Genomic DNA, 27,255 nt, shown 5'->3' with positions numbered 1-27,255 from the left:
CACTGAAGCAGACAGATAAGGTTGTCTGAGTGAACAACAGAAAAAGATTTTATGTCATTATTTGTTCTTTTTACAAGGGGCCAAACACGGGAAAAGAACACAGAAACTAAAAGCATAGAAGAACAAGAATACCAGGGAAAGAAAGTCCACAACACAATGTTCACAAAAGCAGGCATTGTTCAGAGAACAGTAATGACTAAAACTAAATGGAACTCAAACTATTTCAAAAGAAAATGGAGAATCAGGCTTATAGATACAGTACAAAACATTTCAAAAGACAAATTTAACACAATGACAAAAACACAACCAAAACCAGAAACCATGACATCCTAATCATATAAAGTAAGCTGAGACAAAAAGGATATGTTCAGTGAATGTCTGCCTCACAAAGCCTTTCATAATACCTAATCAGCACCCTTACTAACACTTAGAAATTACTTTGCTTAAAGACAGCTTTCTTAAAGTGAAATAGCTCTTATGGTGCTTCACATTATTTAAGCATTTGCAATATAATACTATATTTAAGCATTTGCAATATAATACTATTCTATTGCAATATAGTACAATAGAAATGCCAATTTCACAGTACAACTTGTAAGAACCTTTGTCTATGGACATGACTCAGGCCCAATCCCAGTTCATCATCTTCGCCTGTCCATTTGTCACCCCAAACATCCTGCTGTTGAAGTGGTAGGGTAAAGGAATTGGGTTTTTGAGTCTGTGTGAATTACTATGAGTTCATTTTTTTCCCCTTTCACCTTAAGTGCTTCTTAGAATTAAAATTATTGTCAGTGTTGAAAACCAGTTTCCCTCTTAGATAACAAAAATAATCAATCAACCAATCAAGTATTGGTGTGAAGCTAAGCTTTTGTTCAACAGCTCAATTGCACCAGATAACAAGAAATAGGTATTTTGTTTGTCCACATCTCCAAAATATAGTAGCGTCACAAATCAAATTTAGAAACTGTTGGATGGCATGATGAGAACGTTTTCATTTTACATTATCATTTTGAGCCCTAACCTTAACCATTCACGAGTGATAGAAAAGTTTAAAAGTGAAAGGACCATTGGGTGGGATTGGTTTTAAACTTATCTTACGTTTAAGTGAGCAGAAACAGATTAATGCCACCACCCACCCCCCTCCAAATATCTACTTTGTCACATAGCAAGACAAAGAACATGGAATTTGTTATGTAGAAAGATGCAAGCAGCATGTCCATATTTAGAAAGATGTATGTCTGAGGAACTCAAAGTCAGTCAACAATCCGAAGGCCAAAGTACAACATTCTGTACAATACACAAATGTATTGTAGCTAATATACATTAAGTGGTGAGAATGGGTTGAGTTGATGATAATGAAAAAAAAAATCCCAATAACAGGCTGAGTTCAAATATATATAAAATAGTGAGGATACAGAAAATTCAGTATGTGATTTATACCGTCTAACTTCACTGACTGACGGTATTAGGTGAAGGCGGAGTAATGGTGATACAAACAAGTGTGGATTTTGAAGAAATTTACCAAGAAATTGAAGAGAAAAATTATTGTATTCCCTTTTTATTCTGAAGCCTATTTGGGCCTTTTTTTTAATCATTTTTCATTATCATTAAACATATCTCTCTCAATTCTAATGCATTTTAAATGTTCCTGTGTGAGACACATTGTGTTTTGCGCATGCATGAAATCTACAATATAAAAGCCTGACTTGCAAAGTCCCATCTTACACTGAATTAGCCGTACAACCAGAAATATTATCTGACAGTATTGAAAGCAAACACGTGACAGAAACGTTGACAGAAGGGAGAAGAAATGTGTTGGAACACATATCAGAAATAAATTCTGCTTCTATTCAAATTAACATGACTTATGCACTATTGCTGTTTCTGGGAATAAATCTCTTTCGACTAAGGATTTTTACCCACTCACTTTGTGCCCCCTTGATGTTTCTTGAATGTGTCTCATTCAGAATACAGCTTATCCGCTAAAATAATCACATGGGGCAAAAACGGGATAGAAACTTACTTTTTCATTGTTCTTCAAACAAAAGAGATCCAAGGTATCATTTTCCACTGTGACCTGAGAACTAGCGATAGTCAACATTAACTCTGCCTTCATTTGCATCACAGATCAAGAAGTTTTTTTTTTCCTGTCAGGTTCCTTTAGCAACTCCTTCCTCAACTTCAGTGAGATCCACTCGTGTCCCTCGACTGTTTATGCATTCCACTTGAGACTTCACTGCACCCCTAAACTAAAGCTCCTTCATGACACCACACTGTCAATTAGGTGATTTTACTTCAATTCAAATTCAAAAATTCAAATTCAAAAGAGTGATACATTTGCATCACAAAATCGTTCATCCAGAAAAAGTCAGACCTCACAATCGCTTGGCGCTATTTTCTCTCCCTTTGTATCACTGCCTGCTGTGTAGACCGTGCAGACCGAAGTGCAGACCGAGCAGTCCCCTGCTTCCGAGCAGTAAACACCGTAACAGGTGCGGCTATCGGCAGGTGGCTGCACGCAGTGATATGAAGGGAGAGAGAAATAGCGCCAAGCGATTGTGAGGTCTGACTTTCTCTGGATGAACGATTTTGTGATGTAAATGTATTACTCTTTTGAACGCATAATGTTTTGAGAAGCAAAACATTTTATTTTTGTGGCCCCAGCCAACTAGCCGGACTACCTTCGTCAACGCCAAAACGAGGCTGGAACTCTGCTTACAGGACGCAGCAGGGGGTAAGTCAAATTTAATAAATGATATTGCTAATATGGGATGTCATACAGCTTCATGTCAAAAGAGGCGAACTATCCCTTTAACACATCCAGTCTTAAATTGTTCTTTCTGGATATTTAAGACTTCATGATTCAGATCTGTGAATAGCAATTACTCAATACCTATTAATTTTTAGCACATTTGCAGAAACCCACTGAATTACAGAAAGCACATACTTATGGGTGATACATTAAAGGAAAAGCCAAAATTAAAGTCTTATAACATTGTTAAACAGCTTCATTGTCTGGATCTTTACTGAATGGATGCTACGCTATTCTTCTAAAAGATAATATCTCATTTTGTGATTTGATGATGGTGGTAAGCACCATCTAAGGGGGGCTTATACACCAAACCAGTGTGAAGAACCAACAGCATTCAGAAGCCGCCAGCTGGTTTTCTATGCATCGCCAATATACAATGCAGGAAACTGGAAGACTGTGTAGTTTTTTTTTAAAAAGACAAACAAACATGCTTTGTAATTTTCAATATTGATAATTAGTTGTTCTCCCCGTGTATGCGTGGGTTCTCTCTGGGTACTCCGGCTTCCTCCCACTGTCTAAAAACATGCATGTTAGGTTAATTGGTGTCTCTAAAATTGTCCTTAGGAGTGAGTGTGAGCGTGTGTGTGGTTGTTTGTCTCGTTTGTCTCTGTGTGGCCCTGTGATGGACTAAGCGGCCTGTCCAGGGTGTACCCCGCCTCTCGCCCATTGACCGCTGGGATAGGCTCCAGCCCCCCGCGACCTGACCGACGGATTCAGCGGTATAGAAAATGGATGGATGGATAATCAGTTGCTCTTCAGTTTCTTCACTCCACATGTTGTGAAACTGTTGCTTGGTTTGGAGAGATGAAGACGACCAATGAGAGGAGATTATATGTGACGTGAAATTAGCCGTTTGATTTATTTCGTCACTGTCGCCTCCCTTCTTGTACACTTATTTGCTACGCTGAACAACCATTTAGAGTGAGCCCTCTCACCAACAGCAGATTCTGAAAAAAGACATCAGTGGGGTCCAACTCTGCAGAGAAGACATGCACAAAGGCTGATTCTTAGCTCAGTGTATAAAGACCCTAACACATCCAAAATCCCCCATTCATGTTAAGGCTTTCCTTTAATCTAACATCATGTGTTGGCTTGAAAATTAAGAAATGATTAAGTATAATCATAATGTGATCAAACCTCTTTTTACTGAATATTACTAAGCTTGGTAAAGAGTGGAAAGAAAAAATAATGAAAACACTTGTAATATCATGGTGCCCATCAGAGTGTATTTATTTCAATAACTTTGGCAAAGGAAGTGTTGTGCACCTGCCTTTGTAGTCATACCTGTTTTAAAAGATGTTCCTTGTGCTTTATTGCTGCATCTTTGTACAGACAGCAGTTTCACTGCAGTCATGCCAGACTGATGCAGTGGAAATAATTCACTGTCAGAATACTGACAAAACAGTGAGCACATCTCTCACTAAGTGCTTCCACTCAGTCCTGAGGCTAATATGGAAATATGATGGCGAGAAGTGAGATCTCCTCCTCTGAGTTAAGTGTAGCTGATAATTAATCCTTTTTTAAACTGGGTTATTTAGTACATAAACATACACATTATACTATTAATGATGGTAATGTGGTTGTTTACATTTAAAGGGGAAGTTCAGTGGTTTCACAATAAGCTTATTTGGTCTCTTATCAAGAGTTAAATTATGCAACTTATACTCGTTTCATGTATGGATGGTAAATATGAAGCAACTGCCTCCAGACAGTTTTTGCTTTGCGGAAATACTGGAACCAAGGATAAACAACTAGTTCATCTCTGTTCAACACTCACTAAATGTAGCTACCAGCACATTTAAAGCTCTTTGATTTAAATTAAAAATATATAGTTTCTCTTCAGTGCCTGATTATGTGTTTGTTTGTCAATTTCTTGTTGGAAGTATATTTTATTTGTTTACTTTTGAGCTAAGTTCTGATGTGTCTATTCCAGCCATGTCATTTCCGACTGATACTGAATGTTTTTAAACTAATAAAAGATTTAGGAGCTATTTCTGCGTGTGGGTTTACAACAAACTGCACTCATACAGCTCTTTCATCTCGACTTTTGGACATTTTTCTGCCATTCTTGCTGAACTCTAACTGGTTGATTTTGACATTCACCAGAGGAAACACCATTCAGTGAGCACAAAAGCAAATGAGATGAGAGAGTAGCAACTAAAATTATCTGAGAGCAGAATGCAGAATATATTGGTAGTTTGCATGCATCCATTTCTCAGAGGAGGAGCAATGTGAAAACAAAGCACTGATGGCAGAAGCACAAGCGGGTCCTGTCCATGCCACAATGAACAATAGAAATACATCTAAATTTGTATTCATTGCGAAAGGTAAAAATGATGGATGATATGATGCAAGTTCATGGCCCTCAAAGGAAACTGTCCACCGACTAACAGTAACTTTATAGCTCATTTATTCACTTAGGCATTAACAACCTGTAATAAAGTAAAAAAAATAAAAGTGATTTCTAGCAGTCATGATACAACTACATGTGAAGGGTCAAATGGGCATCAAAATGGTGACATGGCATGTTAAAAAGAAGTAATTATTTATGCAGTTTTATATGTTCATTTAGTAATAACCATGTTTTTCTTATTATTTCTATTTTTTTAATTTCTAACCCTAAGCACGTGCATTGCCTAAACCCAACCAGGTAGCAACAAAGTGTTGTCGTGATATGTTTTTGTTTTCATGTGTCACCTAGACAACCAGTTCAGCTTTTATATACCTCCAGTTCACATTTGTCAAAGTCCAATTCAAGTCAATTTGTTGTAATTCAATTACAATCCAATTCATATAATCCAGTTCAGTCCAAACCAGACAAATTCATTCAAGTAGTATCCATTTAAAGCCAATTGATTTAAAATAACCTGGCTAAGGAAACCAATACATCACATTGAATCTTCATTTGATTCTATCTCCTGGCAGGCAAGGGTAGTTGTGCCTTCTAACCCCTCTCCCTCCTCCTTTAGAGGACTTTGTGGATTGAGAATTACATTTTCTCTGATGTAGAGTTTTTCCCTCCTGCCAATTGCAGGAACAGTAGTTTGGCAGACGCTCTTATGGATTCTATTTAAGACGAAAGAACTTTTTGCTCAATGGGTCCTAGTGACATTATCTGCATCAACGCAACATGTTCCTCTCTTGAAAAGCGATTCAAAACAAATTAAGAATTAAAGTAAGACTGGGCCGTCAAAGTGAACAGGCAAGTGAAAAACACCAGGTCGAACAACTAAAACAGACTTGAGATCAGCTTTTTTCATTGTTTATTAACTCAATAGAACCAGGTTACGGATGTATTTTATTTTCTATCAAGGGAAACCAATGCAGTGCCATGCTGAATCTGGATCGAAACAGAAGTAATATAAAGGAACATGTTTACTGAAAGCCTTTTGTTGTTGCACACTGAAGTAATTCAGTGGAAGAATATCCTATTCTGCTAATGTCACGACCTGAGAAGGTTAAAGAACAATTTCAAATATTCAGTAAAAACCTTTCTAAAATGTCCTTTCTAAAAGTAATAAAATTAACCAATATTTTTGATAAAAATAACAGCTTAAAATGTCAGTGGTTAGCAGGAAGTCATGGCAGGAAAAAATGTGTGGCTGTTGTTTTTTAATAACCATGGAAACATGAAGAAAATTGGATTCTAAAATGCTAAATGAATGCGTCAAGGAGGTCAGTGTTATGGCAATGCCTAAATCGGGTTTCAGTAATGCTGAAACTGGAATAAAAGGGTTTTCTGTCTTAAACTGGCAGTGCCGATAAAGGCCAAGCTGCAGCACTGAGGCACCATCTAAAGCCGCTTTATGAAGCCATTAAAACATTAGAGGACATTTTCAACAAAATCCGTCACAAAAAAAATTCTGGTGTAGGTAGGTATTTATCTGAGAATATGCTCATTCATTCAACATGAACTACATTCAGTATCCCAACAATCTGCTGCACTAACATGAGAGACTTGTCATACCTGGTAGAATACTACCATTCCCAGACATTTCCCCTCATTCGAATGACATTGCTGCCTGTGAGCTCTCTCCACAAACATGCCAAACTCAGCAAATGCAAACTGCAGGCCTATTATCTGGACCGCTCATGCTGTGCACGTTCCCCATCGGCGCAGCTGCAAATCGATGTTGTGTGCGGCAGCAGGGGATGGGCAGGGTGGAGCTGACAGATCTCAAATCAGTAGTAAGACAATTTCTATTGATCTGGCTAAATCAGTGGAGACAGATTCAACCCATTCACAAATCTACAGATCCTCCGCAGGGCCCTGACCTACATTAGGATGACAAGTAAACACAACTTCAGAGGACATATCTTTCGTCTCTTACTTCTGCCTGCCTCTTCCTATCCCTTCTTAGTCCCAGTCTCACCTACTGCTGTTGGATTTCACCCCCTCCTTCCCTTGTTGTGTGGAAAAGACACGTTTATGCTTAGAAGATTAAGTGGCTATAAATGAGGGTCCTTTTTTGTATATTATAGCTCTGGGCTGTTTCTTCTGCACATATAAATTAGTAATATGAATGTTTTTGAGTTGCCCAATTTTCTGGTAGTCGTTGCTCCTCGATTTAGGTAATAAATCAGCATTTGTTCTGCACAACAGAAATGCATTTCTCACTTTTTGTGTGTAATTTTTGACACTTTGTCAGGGAAGAAGAGATAACCAGGCAGCTCTCACCCACACAGGCGTTAAAGTATGGGGTCAGAGCGCTGAGCTTATTTTCCAGCAGTTACAGTAGAAAGAATTAACACGGAAGTGAAATGAACGGAATTGGAGACCCAAAGGCCTCCAATTTAAATGATACATTTTAACTTCTCTTGACTTAATTTGCACCAAAGTGTGTGACATATATGTGGGAAGACACACACATCCACGCCTACTCAGACCTGGGTTTGTTTTTTTCATTCAGTGGGTAGAAAAAGGCTAGTTTCCATGACAATCAGCATGTTGATGCACCTTTTAATGGAATGAATGCTCAAAATCAGTCAGATTAGTGGCTTCGCACTATTTTTGTTCTATGCAAATTTTCAAAACCATGTATAATATGTAATGTAATGACACATTCAGTTGAACTCCTGCAAATATATATTATGTCGCCTATATTGTAGCAAATAAGTGGAATTTTAAGACTCCAGGTTTTCTTTAAATATTGGAGAAAATCTGATAATAACTAGTTTTATTTTACACATTAAGTCCTAGTAAAAAAACCTGTTTGTAGCATAGAAAACTTTAAACAAATATCAGGGGATAAATCAGTGAATACATTTTTTTTTCAAATCTTTGTAGCATGACATCTCATCTCACCAATCATACTTACAAAAACCAGCAGTTCTGACCTCAATCTAAACTGCCATTTTCAAAAAACCCATCACAGTTTGACTTCTTGAGACCTTGTAATTGCCTCAAGAACAAATTTGCCAGTGACACCAACACGAGGAGTCATTGTATAATGACTGTGTTTCTGACTGAAAGAATAGTTTCAACTGTTAAGAAATATGGAACCATTTTCTCACAGTTCAAATCAGAACTGTGTCCTCAGCTGCAGTGCAAAGAAAACAGTTTAAGAAACAGTATAAGAGTGCTGACTATTACTGACATGATTCTAGTCTTATTTCTTAATGGAAATTAATTTCTTTCCTCATTGTTATGTAAAAATAATGATACTTTGTGTGTTAACCTTTGGAGTGTAGCAAATGGAAGAAAACTCAGGAAGGAGATTTAGCATTGTTCCGAAATAACTTGGTACTCACTTGACAGTGTTAGGTGAAACTTCACAAGGCTTGTTTTGAGGGTTGTTTTATTTAAACTCTCCACCCACTGATATTTCAAACATATTAAGAGTTTGAATAAACAATTCAGAAGCAGTTTAACCATGAGATCATGAGAGAGGTTTGAAGTTTGTGCTTTCATAATTGTTGTTCATCTAAAATGTCAGCAGCTGTCCTTCTGTGTGGAACAAACTACAATTTCATCTTTGCAGGTCAAGACAAGTTTTATGTGCCTTAAAGTCATACATTTTCTCAACGCACCCCTTGACACACACACTTGATTGAGTTGAGGGAATCTGATAAGTAATACCTCAGCAGGGAAAAAGACGTTACACGGGAGGCCTCCTGAACACAATTTCATCTACTTCCAGAGTGCAGGGTGGAGGACAAAGATAAATTGGATCACAAGTACAGCAAAGAACAGCAGTACTGTCACACCATTTCATTTTAGTGGCCTTCATCAGGGTCATCATAAAGAGATCTTCTAAATAAAATGGATAGAAATCAAATCAATACAATAATAAAGCTGCTCTTTATTCAACAAGAAGAGAAACAGGAAGGACAGGAAGTGGATGTTATTAATACTGTATACAGAACAAAGACTGGAGATCAGACGTGCTGAATATTTGATGCTGAAAGCATAGTTGGCAGCATTCCGTTATCTTTATTATATATTTGCTGAATGATACGTGAAGACTTCTTCTATCCTTTCACGCAGCATGTGTAATCATGCAGTTCTTCCATCTGCCCAACAGAGTTTTTTAACTTTAACTGTATGAATTTAAGTTAATCTTTCAGATTGATGGTTTTCTCTGCGTGTTTGTCACTTTCTAATCTAGTTGTTGATGTGTATCTGCAGCATAAAGATTGTTGGACAATGATGTATGTAGTTACATATAACTAATTTCTACCTTTATCATCGGTGCTAAGCAGTTGTTGCTAAGGCCTCTACTTTTTCTTTTCAGTGACTCAATTAACGGGTGAGAAATGAGCTGTTTTTATTTTTTTTCGTTTCATGATAGCACACTCTGTAACTTTCCAGTTCTTTATTATTTTTGCTTCTGGAAAGATAGTTCATAAAAAAGCTACAATTAGTCCCCATCAGCAGAATGTGCAAATGATCGCCAAATGCAGTCTCAGGTTTAGCCACCTGAAACCTAGTGACTTTTATCCCCATTCAGGGACATGTATTTTCCTCCAAAAGTACTTTTCATTCAAAGCCCAAGCCAAGGTTTCATACTTATCAGGTTCTATTCACCTGAAAAAGCCAGGAGAAATAAACAAGCCTATTTAATTTAAGCTGGGGTCTTAAGAGGCTGATGAACTGACACTGAGAAGTTCTGCTTTCATAGTATTTTGCTAAAATACCCATCAAATTATGTTGTTTTCCTGACTCCATGTCTCATTTTCCTTCTCTGGCATGTTTTTCTTCCTCCCTCACAAAGGCAATTTTATAACTACAACTTAATTTTAGAATCAATAATCACAAAGGAAAGTCAACTCAAGTCATTACAAAATAAGCCAAAGACTTCCATCTTTCTCTATTAAACTGATATGGTTTAAAATTGGGGGGTGGGAGTTCTCTGTAGAGGCAGCACATAAAAATGCACATCTATACTGCTTAATACAACAGTATTCATAGAATATATATAGTTTTGTTCTTAGTAGCTGGTGTGTACCCTGTCAAGACTGTTTTCATATTGAAAAGAAAAAACAAGTTACAAGATGCCTACGCTGCCCTGTTTTCTTGTGACAAGTGGTCATTATTATGAGAGGAGTGAAGGAGGAACTGCCTATGGTTTTGTTATAACAACAAAGTCCTGTAGTGACAGGGTCAAGGTGGATGGAGGGTCAACAAATCTTTAAAACCAAGTGCTCTTCTTGTGTTTTCAGTGTTGATATTTTACCCTATCCTTAATGGTGGATAGAAAACAGCTTTGAATATGCAAAACCTTTAAATGCATTGATAAGCCACATAAACAGCCACTTTTAGAAAAAACTGACATCGTGTTTTATGTTGTAGCGATGAGAAAGATTGTCCATGATGTCATCTGCAAATCTGTGTGTTGGTATGGGGGTGAAACTGTGACAATGGGACAGGTGGCTTGTGTGAGGGTAGCACTGATCCAGAGGTCTGTATCAGAATGTATTTTCCCAGGAGGTAATTGTTTTGGCACAACAATGGTGGACCTTATTCTGCACAACAGCTTGGTTTTGTAGACACAGAGTGTGTGTGCTTCCATATCTGATTTTTATCGAAGTGTCATTAGGTAGGATGAAGAAAAGAATCAGACAACAGCCACAAACTATTGAGCAGCTGAAATCTTTGTTCCAGCCAGAATGGACACAGATTACTCTGCAAAATTGCAACAATTGTTATCCTCGACTTCCAAATGATTAAAAAGTGTAATTAAAAGGAAGGGTAATGTAACGCAACAGTAAACATGCCTCTCTTACAACTTATTTTGAGTGTGTTGTTTGTGTCTTCATTTGTATCTTTTCAAAATCTCATGTTCTGGTTTAGTTAACACTGGAGTTTGTCTTGCCTCCTGGTTTGTTTTATAGATGTTGGCCACTTGTGTTCACTGTTAAGCTTATTTCCTGTCCTTGTTTTACCACTGGATTCATTTATCACATCGTCACCACTTGCCTTTTGTTAGTCGTTAGCTCCTTCAGTATAAACACTCATTGGTTTCCTTATGTCCTATGTCCTGTATGTCTAAGTTCTGTGGTTTCTGTCTATTCTAGGCATACATCTTCTTTTGGATTTCATTTTGGAATTATATTCAAGACTATTGGACTTCCTGCCTTATAGCACTTTCTGTTTGCTCCTTTCTTAATAAAGTCTACATTAGTTCTACTACCCTGCACCTTTGTTTGAGTCACCATACTAAAAATGTTGCTATATTTGGAGTAATCAGTGAAGCTACATTAAGAAGTATTTATTTCACTGTTTTGACTCACTTGATTTCACTTTTGAAGCCTCAAATCCTTGGTTGGAAGGCTGTTTAATAGCAGGTTGGATCCAACATTGTTCATAGCAGTCCCAATCATACCTGTTTTTCTCACTGTAAGTACCTGCTATAACTCTGTTCACACATATGTTGATCAAATATATTTGAATTTGTTTCATAAGCATTATGTAGCACCTCTACTGTCTGATTTAGTTAGCACTATCTTTAATAAATTAATTCTTCTAAAATACTGACAGTTTTAGTGAAGGGGCAAAAAATTTCACAGATATAAATAATCTGAGAGCTGATGATGAGAACACCCTCATATGATTTGAAAGTGAAAATAAAGGTGAGGTGAAACATATTTTAATCAGATCAGTGCTATACAATTGAATCTATTAGGTTCTAGTGGTGAACTTCCATTAACATTATATCAAGTAAAGAATGCTGGGATTAAGGTCAAAATCTATTCAATTTCCAATTTAAAAATTAGGAATCCCAAAAAAACCTTTAAAATCTTGGATTAGATGACTCAATCAATATTTATTCGTGGTGACACTGGCTCATATTTATCATTTTCAGTTCCAGAATTGATATTAGAACTACTTTCTTCTAACTCTGAGGATCATATCAAACTGACTTCTCAAGAAGAAGAGACAGCTGTAGTTCTTTGTGGTCATTATTTATTATATCCCCCACGGCAACATACAGACACACTGTGCACTAATAACAAACACCACCATCCCACTTTGACAGCAGTTTATAGCTGACAGAGGATATGCAGGTGAAGAGGTTAGTCATTACTCGAAGGGGATGGCATTTTTGGCTTCTGAATTACGTTTCAACAATAAAGGCCTCATTTCATTCTGTTTCCTATAAGAACAGACATTTGACAAATCAAGTAATCTCACAGACGTAACCACAGTGGCTTGAAACCCTTTAAAACCTTGTGACAAATTGCAATGGGTTGAACAGAAAGAGTTGGTGGCAAAAGAAAAATCAAGCATGGGCCGAAGATCTTTAAATCTAAAGCACAGCAAGGGAACGTGACAGGCGTCACAGTGCAAATGAAAGTGATCTGTTGTGGGGCTATCAGTGTGAGACTGACAGAGGCAGACACACTGGAGCTCAAACATCCCCACAGCAAACAGACACCATCAGCCAGATAGAGCAGACTGACACCAGAATCTTTGATGGACCATGAAGTGCTGTTGTTCATGGAGGAGGGTATAGAAGAGGTAGGTGAATAACTGCAGCACAATGGCAACACTGTGATTAAAGTCTGTGCACAATGCAAGCTCCCCAATATGCACGGCTTAACACAGAAAACAATGCTGAGTACACCCACACTGAAACTACTGTATTGGGAACAGAAAAAGCTTCACTCACCCACACAATAGGCTTTGTACACATGATCTAAATGCACGATCTATCTCACACTGCCCCTCCTCCCTCATCTAACATCACTATGATTGCATGGACACACAAAACAGAGCTCACTCTAAACAAGATAGGAGACATCAGAGTAACACAGAAACAGATGTGTTGACGTCAAGAAGGTGAAACATCACTTTCGCAAACCCTTCCCAAAGCTCACCCACACTCTGTTATACATTTAAAAAAAAAAAAAGATGATAACGTACTCACCCAGAAAAGGAGGTTGAAGAAGACCATTCCATAACGCAGGGCCATCATGCATCCTTCGGCCATCCTGCAGCGCCGCAGTTCTAGAAGGAATATGAAGGAGAGGTCCAGGTAAAACACCACATACTTTTTCCCCTGGGCGTACCGCCCCTTGGAGGTCTCTGGCCCCTTTGTCGTATGGAAACCGAACGCAAAAGGTGGTCGCTTATACTCAAACTCTCCACTAAAACGGTGAAACCCAGAGGTGAACGGTGGTGTGTCGGGTTTGCTGTCCAGAGATGGACTACGTCGGTACGGAGTCTCGTCTGTGCTTGAGCGTCTCATTATGGAAGCTCAATGAGCTTTCAAAAGTCTTTAATAGTTATTCAGTGTACTTCAGTTCTGAGCAAAGTCCACAATGAGGCACCAGGATTTACTCCACCAGAGGCTGAGAGATGAATTTCAAGGATGTTTCTAACTCTTGTTGAGCCTAAAATAATTATGACCCCTAACAAACTCTGCAACTGCTAATTCAATTATATCCTAAGTGTGGTCACACTTGATTTGGGTTAATCTATTGGAGATAATGTGCTGCTATTCACTTGATTTAAATTCCTGTCTTTAATCTTATAGTGTCTTTTAATTCAGCAGGAGATTTTGCATAATCCTGGCACAACACGTGTATAATTCTGTGTATTTAGGACATAGTCCCACAATACACATATGCATCTGCACATCCCTGTTTACCTTTGAGTAATCCCTCAAAAACAGGTGCGAGGCTCTGTGAGATAAGCTGGTTTGTAGTTTCATCTCATAACAGTTTAATGTTATGAGGTTCACTGTTCAATCAGGTAAACGACTGGTGAGCTTAACCTCTCCAGTTGCTCAGCGTTGGCAAAAAGATCCAGAAGCGTCCTACCTGGTCTCTCCTGATCAGGAGCCCCTGGCCAGCAAGTAACAGCACCCCTGTTCTGGCTAAATCAACTTCTTTTACTCAGTTTTAGATGAGAATACATTGCTCACAGGAATAACAAATAGTGTTCAGCTTGTGGTTGTGGCTGTTGATGTGCTTTTGCTGACATGCAAAAAGAAAGAACTAAAAGAGACAAGGAGGTGAGAGATGGAGGCTGGGTTATGGATGTGAGAGGAGGATTAGAAAGACAAATGAAACGATGATGAATTAAGTTTCTGATTGGACAAATCTCTGTATTCCTGAAGTAGTACTCCTGTGGAATTACTGCCTTGCCTAATTTCCTTCTTGTTTCATGCCTCCTCCCTAACTTGTCCCTTTACCTCCAAAAAGTGTCTATGTGTTACTCTGCGTCTCCTCACACCCTTTTTTTCACACATCTACCAAGTCAACTCTCTTATTCTTTAACTGTGCTCCTCTCTGCTCCCCCCCTCTATGCTGACGGTGGCTAATTAATTTCCAGACTCTCATCAGTGAGGCAAAGTGTGCGGTGGCGCTTCCTCTTGTGTTTCCCTCCTCCGCTACAGCGTTTCTCTCCTCAAGGTGATCAAAGTGTCCATTGGGGTCAAGGCAACGCAGCGAAAAAAGAATGAGCAAGAAGGAGAGACAGGCAGGAAAAAGGGAAAGATAGTTTCCTTGGAGAAGCAAAAGAGAGACTGCAGTGTTTGAACGGTAGTCCAGCCTCGCTGCCTGAAGCTCCCTCCTTCCCTCTCTTCACAGCCTCTCTCTCTCTCTCTCTGTTCACCCTCCCCTTTTCTTTCCTCTCCTCTCCTCTCTCACAAGCTCCGATGCTCTCCCCGCCACACACACACTCTCAAACATCCCATTCCTCCCCGCTCACTGTCCCCAAAACCTGCTAGCGTGAAAGGCAGGCGGGCATTCATATTCAGACCACACCCCACAAGGGCTCACAACCAATCAGTGTCTTTCAGCTCCATCTTCCCTCATCTACCCGCCACCATCCAACGCATAACACTTAGACATGAACATACACAGTGTACATGCACGCACGGGCGCACACACAAAACCTGGTGAGCTGTTAACATAGCAGTGCTGCACTTGCGGCAGTGCTTCTTCCTCCTCTCCTCTCAGCCACCTGCTTGTAACTCATTCCACATGCAGAGGTTGTTTCTGCGCACAACCTCAGCTGCTCTGCACGCTTGGCTTCAGGCGTGTTGCTCTCTTTCCCTCCTTCCCTCTAGACCTGAACTGGGGTCAAATAATATCTCTGTATCGGCACACAGCACAGATTCTCCCTCTATAAGCATCTCACCTGAAGTATGTCTCTGTACAGACATACAAGAAACGCACATTGCTGCTGACATTCACACAAAATTACTGCATGTGCTCCACAACCCTGTTGCCATCTGGGTCACTGATTTTTATGAGTCCACAGGCACAGTTGAAAGCTGCAGAGGGTACAGACTATAATAATGGTTGCGTTGAGTATTTAATGGGTCTCTGTTTTTTGGGGGTGGTTTACTGTTAAGGCAGCAGCAGAGTGTGACTTACTGTCTCACTGACATTGCTGAAAGAAAGACCCTGGTCTGCTGTGCTTTTGTTCCAGAAAATTACTGGTCATGAGATAAAACCAAAATGAAGAAAGAGTTTGTATTTTACTGATCAAACCATAGACAACAGCAGCACTGTTTTTATAAAGTACCTTAAGGACTTGCTATTTGAATTTTTTATTTTTTTTTTTTAAAATCGATGGAGATGTTAAAAATGAGATGCTGAACAATTCTTTTGAGAGCTCAGTAGTTATTTGTCAAAGAAAATGAGAAACAATCTGGGACAGTGGTGGGAAGGGAGCATCTGCTTCTACATCTGGCACACTTTTCTCTTTACCACACCCATTATCAAACTCAAGCTTCATTTTGAGCACAACTACAAACCTGTAAGTATTTCTGTCTTGCACAGTTGCATTCCTATTGTAATTAAACACAGGACCTGCTCACAGACAAATACAAACCTGGCATTTCAACTGAGGCAGCTCTGGTGCTGGTTTGGAGCCAGTGCCCAACTTAAAACCAGTTCTTTACATTTTGACATCCATAGCACCAGGTTCCAGCCAGGAGAACTGCTGTTTTTGTTGCTAGAGACCATAAGGCCACTTGCATCAGAGAATAAATAAATCACGGTGACAAACCAGACCAAAACTCTGTGATTACCTCGCTTAAAAAAGAAAAGAACCAGAGTAGAATAAATTCTGCTTTAATACGTGAAGAAACTCCTAAAAACTCAGCTTCACTGTGGATGTGAAGTCATGGCAGCGATTTAAGCCCAAAAGATCATTATCCCGTTCAGTTTCCCTGCTAATTAATGTTGTAAAAAAAACGGCAGACACTGATTAAGATTGCTACCCTACGCGCTGCAAAAACTGTTATTCATTTGCAACTTTGTTTATTTACATTGTCAGGTTTTTTAATATCACCAGCTGGAGTTTACAAATCCCCCTATAAGTATAGCTTACAAAATCCCATTTGCACCAGCATTCATATATGGAACCATGCTCTTGGAAAAGTGGGTCTGAATTCCTTACTGACTGTATTTTGCAAAACTACCGACAATAGATGAATTAATTGATTAAATTACAACATTAAAACACCTGTTTGGAAGAAAAATTAAACCATCTTCCCAACGTAGACCCACAATTTGTGAAATCAGCACAAAATCTTATCATCACTGTTCAGAGACATTGTTGTGTCAATTTTTTTAATGCTATTGAACATGAAACTAACAGCATGGAGGACTAAAGTCTCAAGACAGTTTGTGAAACTGTCACAAAAGAACAGTTTGTCGTATTTAAAAGGGGAAAAAAATCTGCATTTGGAGGTCAGAGCAGTTTGGTGGTGGTGCTAAACACATGGTTGTCAAACTGCAGACCCATGTTCATGGGGTTTTTAGTTTATTGTTTTGTATTCTTCTTTATTCTTTGCCATTTAGCCTCAGTTTTTGCCATGTCCTTTTTATTTTAGCTGTCTGATTATCACCATTTATTTGGTTGATGTTCTATGCTCTGGTTTAGTTTTACTTGGTGCCTTTAGTTCAGTCTCTGTCAGGGTTGGGGAGTAACGGATTACATGTAACGGCGTTACGGTAAAAGGATACAAAATAAAAGTAACTGTAATCCGTTACAGTACAAGCAAAAACGATGTACTCAGATTACAGTTACATTCAGTGAGAATGGGGGTTACTTAACAGGATTACAATTTGTGCGAGGTTGCAGTGACAGAAGTACAGAGCGGCAGGGTCGGACTGGGGAAAAAAATCGGCCCTGGCAATTTTCCCCGGGACCAGCCCCCCCTCAGTATTAATTAGTATCTCCAATCTAATTAAATAAAAATAACAAAAAGGAGCACAGACCGCTCAGTCAATGGCATGTACCCATAGAAAAAATACACACTCACTCGCACAACCTGACTATCGCCTGCTAACAACCATGATCAGTAACCCACACAAACCCAGACACATAATGGCTCGGCGGCCAGCAATCGGATAAACCAATGAAGTGAATCAATCCTGTGAAAGAATGAAAACAAGTGAATGAAACCTGCACTCACCCATTATGAAGTTAACTCTGCCAGCCCCATAATCTTGCCCCTGCTCAGCCAACTCCTTGACGTCGGGTATGGTTGCTAACGTTACGGCGGCTAGCATTAGCAACGAGGCTGCTAGGCTTGCTAAATCGGTAAGCATTAGGCTACTGAAGAAAGCTAGTCTTTTTAGCTACATTATATTATCATCTTTCTTCTCGGCTATAAGTTAACCTTTGTTTACGACCACTGGCCCTAACCTAAGCTGTCAAATCACCGGAAGTTTTCACCGGAAGTACTGGCGCGCACACACAAGCAAGGGTGTGCAAAGAAAAATAAAATGTGATGTAAAAGTCTTACTTTGCTTATTTATTACTAAAGTAGAGCACTTCATTGTCATTGCACATGTATTAATGAAATGCAGTTTGGCATCTTATCAAGTGTAACGCATGCAGATTGTATAGCATGCAGTATTTAGAGATAAAATGCAGTTATTTACAGCTAGTGTAAGGAAAGATGGTTAATAGATATGTGCAGAATAGATCAATTACCTAGAGAAATGCATGTATGTGCAGAGAATGTATAATGTAGTTATGGCAGTACAATGAAAAGAAAAATAGCATGGTATAAATAAATGTGATAAATACAGATTGAATCATACAGATAATATACAGATTATCCTATACCATAAATAGGTAAAAGTAATCCAAAAGTAATCCAAAAGTAATTAGTTACATTACTTATTTTAAGTAATCCAAAAAGTTACACTACAATTACATTTTAAACAAGGTAACTTGTAACTGTAACGGATTACATTTTTAAAGTAACTTACCCAACACTGGTCTCTGTTCTGTGTTTGGTTGTAGCTCCCATTTGAGCTATGGTATTTTGTTTGAGCTTTATTCTTTGAGTTTGCTACTCTAGTCTTCAGCCTTCTGTGTTAGATTATGTTAGATTCTTTTTTTTTTATATTCTGTTTGTGTCCTGTTAAATTTCTAGCTTTTGTTTCCCAAGTCCTTAGTTTAATGTATGTGTTTTACTCTCTTTTGTATTCATGTTTCTCTTGAGTTTGTATTCCATGTATGTTCTTTTTTGCTACTTTCAGTCCTTGGTTCAGTCTTTTGTTTTATTTACTCTGTCCTTGTCGTTACCCACTGATGTCCTCAGTTGTCTTGGTCTTGTCAACTATCACTTGTTTTCACTCTACTCATCAACCCTCTCAGTATCCGATCCGCAGTCATTTGATAGGTCTATGTTGTCTCTTCTCCCATGGTTTTCCTGTCTTGCGGCTTCTTTGTGCTTGTATTTTGTGAAGTTTTTTTTTATCAATTAAGTTTTCCCGGTTGACAGCATCCTTGGTTTGATTAATTAAAGAAAAGATTTTTTTAGTTTATTGTTAGTTTGCACCTGGCCAGTCCATATTTGGATCAACCCGCGTCTCTTCATCTCTTCAACCAAGTCCCCTCCCTAGCAGTGATTTTTTTTTTTTTTTTTTTTAAACAGTATCTTTACTTCAAAATATCTTTTTTGTTTCAGTCATTGCTTCATTGGATTTATGTATTGCAAACTGTTTCTTAAAAATTCAGAAAACATCTTGACTTTCACCAGCCTCTGCTGATCCTCAAATCCCAGCAACAGTAGGGGTCGGCACCTTTCTTTGTGGGGATTGACATTATTCATTCTCTTGCCCCATTATCTTAACCCGAGCTTGCACAGCTCATCTTATTGGCACATGGTATTGATTTCCATTCATTGTGTAAATACGACTCCAAACACTTTTCCTAACCTTAACTTAACCTCTCTTCTCATGCACTCTGTCTTAAGCTGTTTTCATGTATGAACACCAGAGAATCAAATCCAGACTTTTTCAGACTTTACCATTCACACATGCACTAGACCACAGAGCTGTTTGTTTTTCAAAATATCAATTTGTCATAAACATGTAATACTTGAAATTGCTGACAAACCGCTGGCTCGGTGCTACATTACTTTAGAATTCCAAATGTAAACAGAAAACAGCCCTTGAAGGTACGTAGTTCCCTTGGGAGCCCCCCCAGGGGTTTCCCAGAACATTTCAGTATAAAAGTGCCGAATGCCACACATTACAGCTTATCTCTGATTCAGCAGCGTGCCTGTAGCTGATGTTTAAACAGCAATGTTTTCCAAGAAACTGCTCTATCTCTATATTGTAAACAAAGACATCTGCCCCCCATGATGAGTGTGTGCACTTTATATCAAATATGCAGTACACAACCATATTCACAATATAAAAAAGAAGAAAATGTCATATTTACAGTCTGCAGAATGATGGTCATATCACTTATATGTCAGTTACGCCTCAAATTGGCACAATCTGCTGTTACTCTTAAGAAATTTAAAGACCGAGAATAATTATGCAGCAGGAACTCATTAAGTGTCAGTAAGTGGATTGTCATTAACATGCTCTGACACCACAAAGTAAAACACCTTTCTGTCATTTGTGACGAAATACTAACACAACTCTACCCCAGGTACAAACATTTTTACGCATGCACATCAACACACACTCAAAGTAACTGCGCAGCAGCACCTTGGGGGTTGGCAGCAGCTTTGAAGACCACAGCATGTACAAATAGACAGATGGAAAACAAATACAAAGCTTGTGGCTGCAGAAACCTGATACAAGCCATGATGAAATGAATCTCTCTTCAGACTGAAAGTTTAGAATGGTGTGAAATGTTGGAATCAATACAGCCATGTAGGAAAAATGGGCTTCCTTTTCTCTGTTTAAAGCGGAAATACGAATCTCCGATGAACATCTTCACTGAATGACAGAAAAGGGTAAAAGGATAACTGCAATGCGCTCAGAGCAGCAATATGAGCCCATGAAATGAGAGTAGCTTTCCTCAAGACTGTCAAATTATTTAGAACAGTTTGCCTGATAGAATTCTTACTTATGCAACCACAAAAATTGTTCCAGTTCATGTTTTTAACATGATGCTACCCTGGGAAAGGGAAATTTTCAAACTTTATATGCATCTTTATTTCACATACATGGGAAGGTTATAAATTAAAGTTATGGAGGTCAAATATGTACATTTATAATGGTATAGTACAAAGTATATAGTACCCCCAGCTTTTAGCTCACATGTACCTGGTGAGCTGTTAACATACCAGTGCTGGTATGATAGATGTAAATCCATCTATCCATCCATCCATCCATCCATCCATCCATCCAGTACTTGGATTAATCAATGCAATACAAATTGCCTTAATCAATCCAGTAAAGAAAGGTTTTTTTTATTGCTTTGGGGCTTTCTACACACGCGCCGTCTACTGGGATGACGTCATTGAAGCGCTGCCGCCGCAGCAGCATCTTTACACAGAATTTGCTACTGCTGCTGGTAACATGGTTTGTTATTGTGTATTTCCAAATTGCCATGTTGCACAAAAGTAGCAGTAGCAAACTCTGTGTAAAGATAGCCGACCATCACAGAGCATGGAGTGAATGAGCTGTGCTGCATTGTCGCGCGTCGATGAAGTCATCCCAGTAGATGCGTGTGTAGAAAGCCCCCCCCCCCGATAACAACAACACGGCAGCTCTGAACTAACAGTGCATTCATTCGTCTTGAAGTATTGGTGAAATAAAGACAGATAATGCCTTATTTAGAGGCTGTATTGTCTATGCCCTGTTCTCTCCCGTTATATGGATATATGCGGATCTCGAGTAATCTAAATATCGTCCGAAGGACGCCGACTTTCACCAAACTGTTATCGGTGAGTAGATGAACGTATTTTATGCCAGAAATAAGGTCCAGGTTTAAAAAAAAATGTTTATTTTAAAACACAGACAGCTTTTTTCATATAGTTCCTTCCATTTTGTGGTTAATACGTAGACCAAAATATCAGATGATTAAAATCAGTTTTAATTTATCAGACTTGAGAATTTGCCAGGCTCAGGTGCTGTCAGGATATCACTTTCTAAAAACGCAGCTGTGTGTGAGTCAGATGAGCTGACTGAACGCACGATTTTAAAGCAGCATGATACCAAGGATCACTGAGGAATAAGCGGCAGGAAGATTAATCACAACGGCTCTTGTGGGAAATAAACAAGTTTCACCCAACTGAGCAAAGTCACATGATATTAAAGACTTGCTCTGCTAACAAAACGGATACTAATGGAAAACAATAATGGGAGCATTGAGATGCAGTGTTTGATAAAAACTGAAACCAACAATGCAGAATCAGAAAAAAAGCAATAAATTATTTACAAGCCTTGTAGTTGTGTGATAAAAATCAATAAGTTATTTTTTGGAAAAGAACAGAATATTATTGCAACTACTGTTTATCTCTTAGTGTGGTACATAACACTTTACTGTCCAGACGTGATTTTGATACATTGAAACAACAAAATGAATTTTTGTGTTCTGGACAAAAAAACTAACTATAATCCTAATGAAAATAAGGTCACACATATGTGACAACAGTCAATAATAATGATAATGAAGTAATAATGAAGATGAAGATCTAGTCAACATAAACATTCAAAATTATAAATGTATCATTAAATAGGATAAAAATCAGACATGTAATTTATAGAAACATACTAGCACCAGTGGTAGTAATAATAATAATAATAATAATAATAATAAAGGTAAATCATAATCCTATATAAAATGATATATGTCGTTATTATACAGAGAAGCTATAAAGACCAACTTAAGCAGCTTCCTTCTGTTTAACATGATACTATGTTCTCCATAATATGCTCATTGTGCAGCATGTCGGTGTAGATTCTCAGTCATCCAGGTCATGGTTATCCTAAGAGCTTGACTGAGGGCAACTGGAAAAAGAAAAAGAAATCAAGAAAAAGAAGTACAGTTACCCTTATTCAAGCTCTGAGGATGTTCATTTCGCCATTTTCGCATTTAGTTATTGCGAAGAACGATGAGGGAGTTGGAATGTGTTCCAAACATTTGTAGATTTGATGCCTTTGCAATGTAGAATTAAGGTTATTTGCTCATTGTAAAAAAAAAAGCAATATAATGAGAAAGGTAGGAGGAATTTAACCAATTTCTTTTAGAATGTGCAAAATGCTAAGTTGAGGTAGAATTAAATACATTTTTGGGGGTTTTTTAACTTGAAATTTAGATAGTATTTTTCATCAAAACACAAAGCCTTAAAATCTACCCGAACAAATGAAGTGTGAAATATATACCAGTTTTAGTCGCACTGTACAAATTCTATACTTTATTCAACGATAACAGTTGGGAAACTGACAGTTTTATCTTAATATGCACTATTTGCTTTTTATGTTGAAATTTCTCATTTTACACGTACTGCATTTCGGATGACTTATTCTGTCAATGGAAAACAGCATGGCAGATTAAGAACGGTGGAAAGGGGACCAACATACTAGAAGAGGTCAAAGCAGTCAAGGTACATATCACAATCTCCAATCACAACTTTCTGGATAGAATAAGATCCAAATCGGGACTCAATAATTTGTGAATTGCATCTCTCGCCTTGACTTGAAGTGACAGGCTGTGTATCTAGGCAACAGTATGTACGACTCATCTGTGATTCAGTTGAATTTGTGGGAAGAGTTTTGACAGATTTTGGACTGTGATTTTACCCTAAATATAGTTACTGTTTCCTGTGCCCTTCCTTAAAGTCTGTTTTGGTGAGATTGGTCTAATAATGCAGAGAGAAGAGCAGTGCTGCTTACAGAAAGATCCAGACATTGGATGGAAATCAAACATAAATTCAAATAACTGTGAATAATATCACTCTTTAAAGCATGACAGATGGTGACCATTAGTTGAATGTAGTGACTCAATATTATTGTGACATAGCAATAATCACATCTGTTAATAACAGATTTAATTAGATTTAGATTTAGAAATATATATATTTTTTTCGAACATGTATAAAAAAGAAAATGTATGTAACTATTTGTACATAAAAAAGAAAGAAAAAGAGAAATTAAAAAAAAAAATTCAATCACACAAAGTGCTAATACATAACAAAACACAGCACATTTGATTCTGGACTCAACTTAAAACAATTAAGTAATTATGAAATGCATGTGAGCCAACCTGTTGTTGAACAGGCACATGTTTGTGGGTTAGCCTACATATGTCTGTAGGTGTAAAACTCAACATGGCAAAATGTAATTACACACTATGTCAGGCTTTAAGACAGACAAATGCACTGTATGAGAAAGGCATCAGAGTAGAATGGTTCAGACTAGCTGCATTGAAGAAAATAGGTAGTACAAGTGTTCTGTATTCTGTGCATCAAAGTAAGCGAGTGTGAAATAAGTCACTTGGTCTTTTGCTGCTGGTGGGCTGGAAGCCGTGTGTTTATGGCTTAAGAAAGAAATTATTCCCAGTGGACTCAGCTGCTCTCAGACCTAATACACTGTGAAGGGGCAAGAAAGGTTGCGCATGGTTTCAGAGATAAAACTGATACTGATATATTTTCTTAAATACAAGCATTCCCTGCTCACCTTGATAGTAGCAGTAGTAGTGGTAGACATTTCAGTCTTTAAAAATGTATTTAATTATAAAGATGTGCTCAGTTACTATGAGGATGACACAGAATTAGACTTACATTTACTAGGTAGTCAGGATCACATCTGGAAATTAATGCTGTTGTTGCTCCATGTCTGCTGAGGGAACTGATATGCACACACACACACACACACACACACACACACACACACACACACATCTATACACACATACAGAAGAGAAGTTTAAACACTCTTTGCTCTGATGCAAGATGCGTTATTATCCTGAAAAATGACCTCGGCATCACCAAGGCTCCTTTTGATTGATGGAATGAGATACGTGTCCAAAATCTCAGTGTCCACCTGTGCCTTTACTTTAGAGGTAATGACTGCCATCTCCCCCGATCCTATCAAAGTCATATAATCAATGATTGTGGAAATTGTCTTTGGTTTTTTTAGGCACTCATTTGATATGTTTCATTGGACCTGCCCCAAACAAAGGTTCAAGGTCATCTTTTGTCCAATACAGATGGGGGATTCATCTCTGAATATCAATTTCATTCAAACATCCACAGTCCATGACTGCTTCTCTTAAGAACACTGTAACTTTGTTTTCTCCTGGTTTTTCTGGATGGAAATCCTATTTCCTTGAGTCGAAAATACACAAACATTGACTCCTGTTTCTGCCCATTTTCTTTTGATTTCTTTTGATGGACATTTCCCATTTTCAGCCATATTACTTTGAGTTGTCTACCCTGACATATTGACATCTTCCCTAATCGACAAGTATGTTTCCCTTTTACAACCTTCCCATTTTGTTAGTACTCGATCTAACTTTAAACACAGCTGACTGTGAACGACCAACAGCGTGTGTGACCCTTCTCGTTGGAGCTTTGCCTCTTGTCAGGTGTAAAAGCTCATTAAGCTCTGCAAACACTTGCTTTTAAATGCACACAGATGCACATTAAAAATCATACAATTACATGTATTTTTTTGTTTGTTTGCTTGTTTATTGATTTATTCATCTATCTGTTCATTTTCTACACAATAAAAGAGCTGAATTAACATCCACCAGGAGTAGTAATTCCATCATTTTTGCTCTAGGCTATATTATATTTCTCTTTTAAAACAATTAGACACATCATTGAGTTTAGATGACACATTCCTTTGACTCAAAGAACACTCCCACTAATCTTCCTGTCTGTTCATTCGCAGCTGACATCAGTTTCTAATGTACTTATCAGTTTATTAAGCCTACACAATCACTATAAAACCATAAAATGTCTGTAATTGTCACTAAAACTTACTTTACTCTTCATTACAAGCTTTAGAGTGATCAATTTATACATTTTTACAACTCCTACCAGTCAGTGAGAAATAGTCAGGATGGGCTAACATCTGGCAATTTGGTGCTCCTTAAAGTACAGTAATAAGAACAAAAAATTAATCAACATCCATATGAATCCATAGATTCACACTTGCCAGTGTATACTGTATATGTAAAAAGACACATTTCAGCACTGCTTTCAAGTTTATCAGCAGCATGTCAGTGCTTCCTTTTTATTTTCATATTCATGAGCGTCTAGTATTTCTATTCAGTTACACTCTCTTTTATATTCTCTGCTAGATTTGTGTGAATAGCGGACAAGATGAGATTGGCACTGTAACAATGTTCACAGCTTTCATTTAAATGATGAAATGACCTAATGCCAAAGCTTTGTACTGCAAAGTGAATTGGACATAGCATGGCTTTCTTTGTGTCACTTACATGGAAATAAGATATTCCCTTTACTGAGAATATTTAGTAGGAAAGAAAAAGTAAAAGACTAGCATCAAAACCAATTTAGATCTGAAACTCTGAAAGTAACCTCTTCAGAATAAGATAATGTGTGCAGCATAGGTTACAATGGTCATCTCTCCAGGTTGAAGAAAGCCACGTTTGGGGGGGCTTTTTATACCTTTAATGATAGGTCATCTGGAGAGAGACAGGAAGCAGGGGGCAGAGAGAGGGGGAAGTCATGCAGCAAAGGGCTGCTTGGTGCGGGACTCGAACCAGGGCCCGCTGCAGCGAGGACTGTAGCCTCTGTACATGGGGCGGCTGCTTAACCCACTACGGCACCGACCGCCCCGACTTAATGGGATTTTCATCAAACACAGGAACAGGTAACTGTTTCAATCAAATTTCTCCGAATTCTGCATAAAGACTGTCTCCATGCAAATATACGACCTGTAGTGGTCATGAGAACAACTATATGTCAAGTGTAAAAATGGCATTCATAAGGGTGATGGTTGAGGTTTAAAAACAATGTGTTTTATAGCTTAACCATGATTGTTTTCTATCCCTGAGTAAGTACTTTTGATTTTCTTGCCAAGTCATGTGACTACCTAAAACAAACAAGAAGGGACATAATTTTGTTGTAATTTTGTTTGATTTCATGTAACTTTGGGAACTAGCAAAATCCATAAAGAGCCCATAAAACCGATGGCCGCTTTGCAATGATAATGTGTTTTAGCCTTAACAATACTGGTTCTTAAACCCTGAACAAGTTGTTGCCTAAACCCAACCAGAAATTGACACACGTGTTTTACTAAAGTCTTGTCATGTTATTAGCTGCATGTAACTCAGAGGTGAAAAGACGTGTCATTTGGAAACGCTTTGAGGCAGTAAGGTATGAACAAACTTTTCATATGGTCGTATTAATTGAAAGACTTGTTGAATTTTTTGTCTGATGTTAAAGCCATGTCGGTGTGTTTGCTGGACATTCATATCTGTTATTATTACACATCTCATAACATTGGATGGTTTTTTTGTCGCTGCAGTTTACAGAGTTTCGTCTGTTTGTCCTCACCCAGCATCTCAGACGTTGTGAAATATTCCATGAGCCATGTTCATTCTCTTAGAGTTGCAGGTTAAGATAAGTGGTTTGAATTTGCTTGTATTAGATTAACCATTTGAATCAAGTGAACAATGACGAAGAGATGCTACATATTTTTAACACGTGGAACAGTGCAGGTCTTTGAGTATTTTGTTTTAAGCCCATTTGTTGCAAAGTCTTTCTCCGTTTTTTTCCCTGTGGTCCATCTGTCGCTCTTTCTTC

The 27,255-nt window shown here is 38.1% G+C and overlaps 1 protein-coding gene across 3 annotated transcripts in view; it reads right to left on the bottom strand.

Annotated features, from left to right (window-relative positions):
* Nucleotides 1–27,255, bottom strand: part of tspan4a (tetraspanin 4a) — a 180,841-nt gene that overhangs the window by 116,727 nt on the left and 36,859 nt on the right. For 2 of the 3 annotated variants that reach the window (XM_075466290.1, XM_075466299.1), the window contains exon 2: nt 13,183–13,262. In XM_075466290.1, the coding sequence (XP_075322405.1) occupies nt 13,183–13,245 (63 nt within the window). In that variant the 5' untranslated portion in view covers nt 13,246–13,262. Of the gene's footprint in view, nt 1–13,182; nt 14,878–27,255 lie in introns of those variants that run through there. The other variant, XM_075466283.1, reaches the window with a different exon arrangement.

This window comes from Odontesthes bonariensis, chromosome 1, assembly GCF_027942865.1.
Source record: "Odontesthes bonariensis isolate fOdoBon6 chromosome 1, fOdoBon6.hap1, whole genome shotgun sequence".
In the NCBI taxonomy this organism is placed as follows: Eukaryota; Metazoa; Chordata; class Actinopteri; order Atheriniformes; family Atherinopsidae; genus Odontesthes; species Odontesthes bonariensis.
Note: the sequence above shows the minus strand (reverse complement) of the source record. Positions and strands in the feature narration are given on the sequence as shown.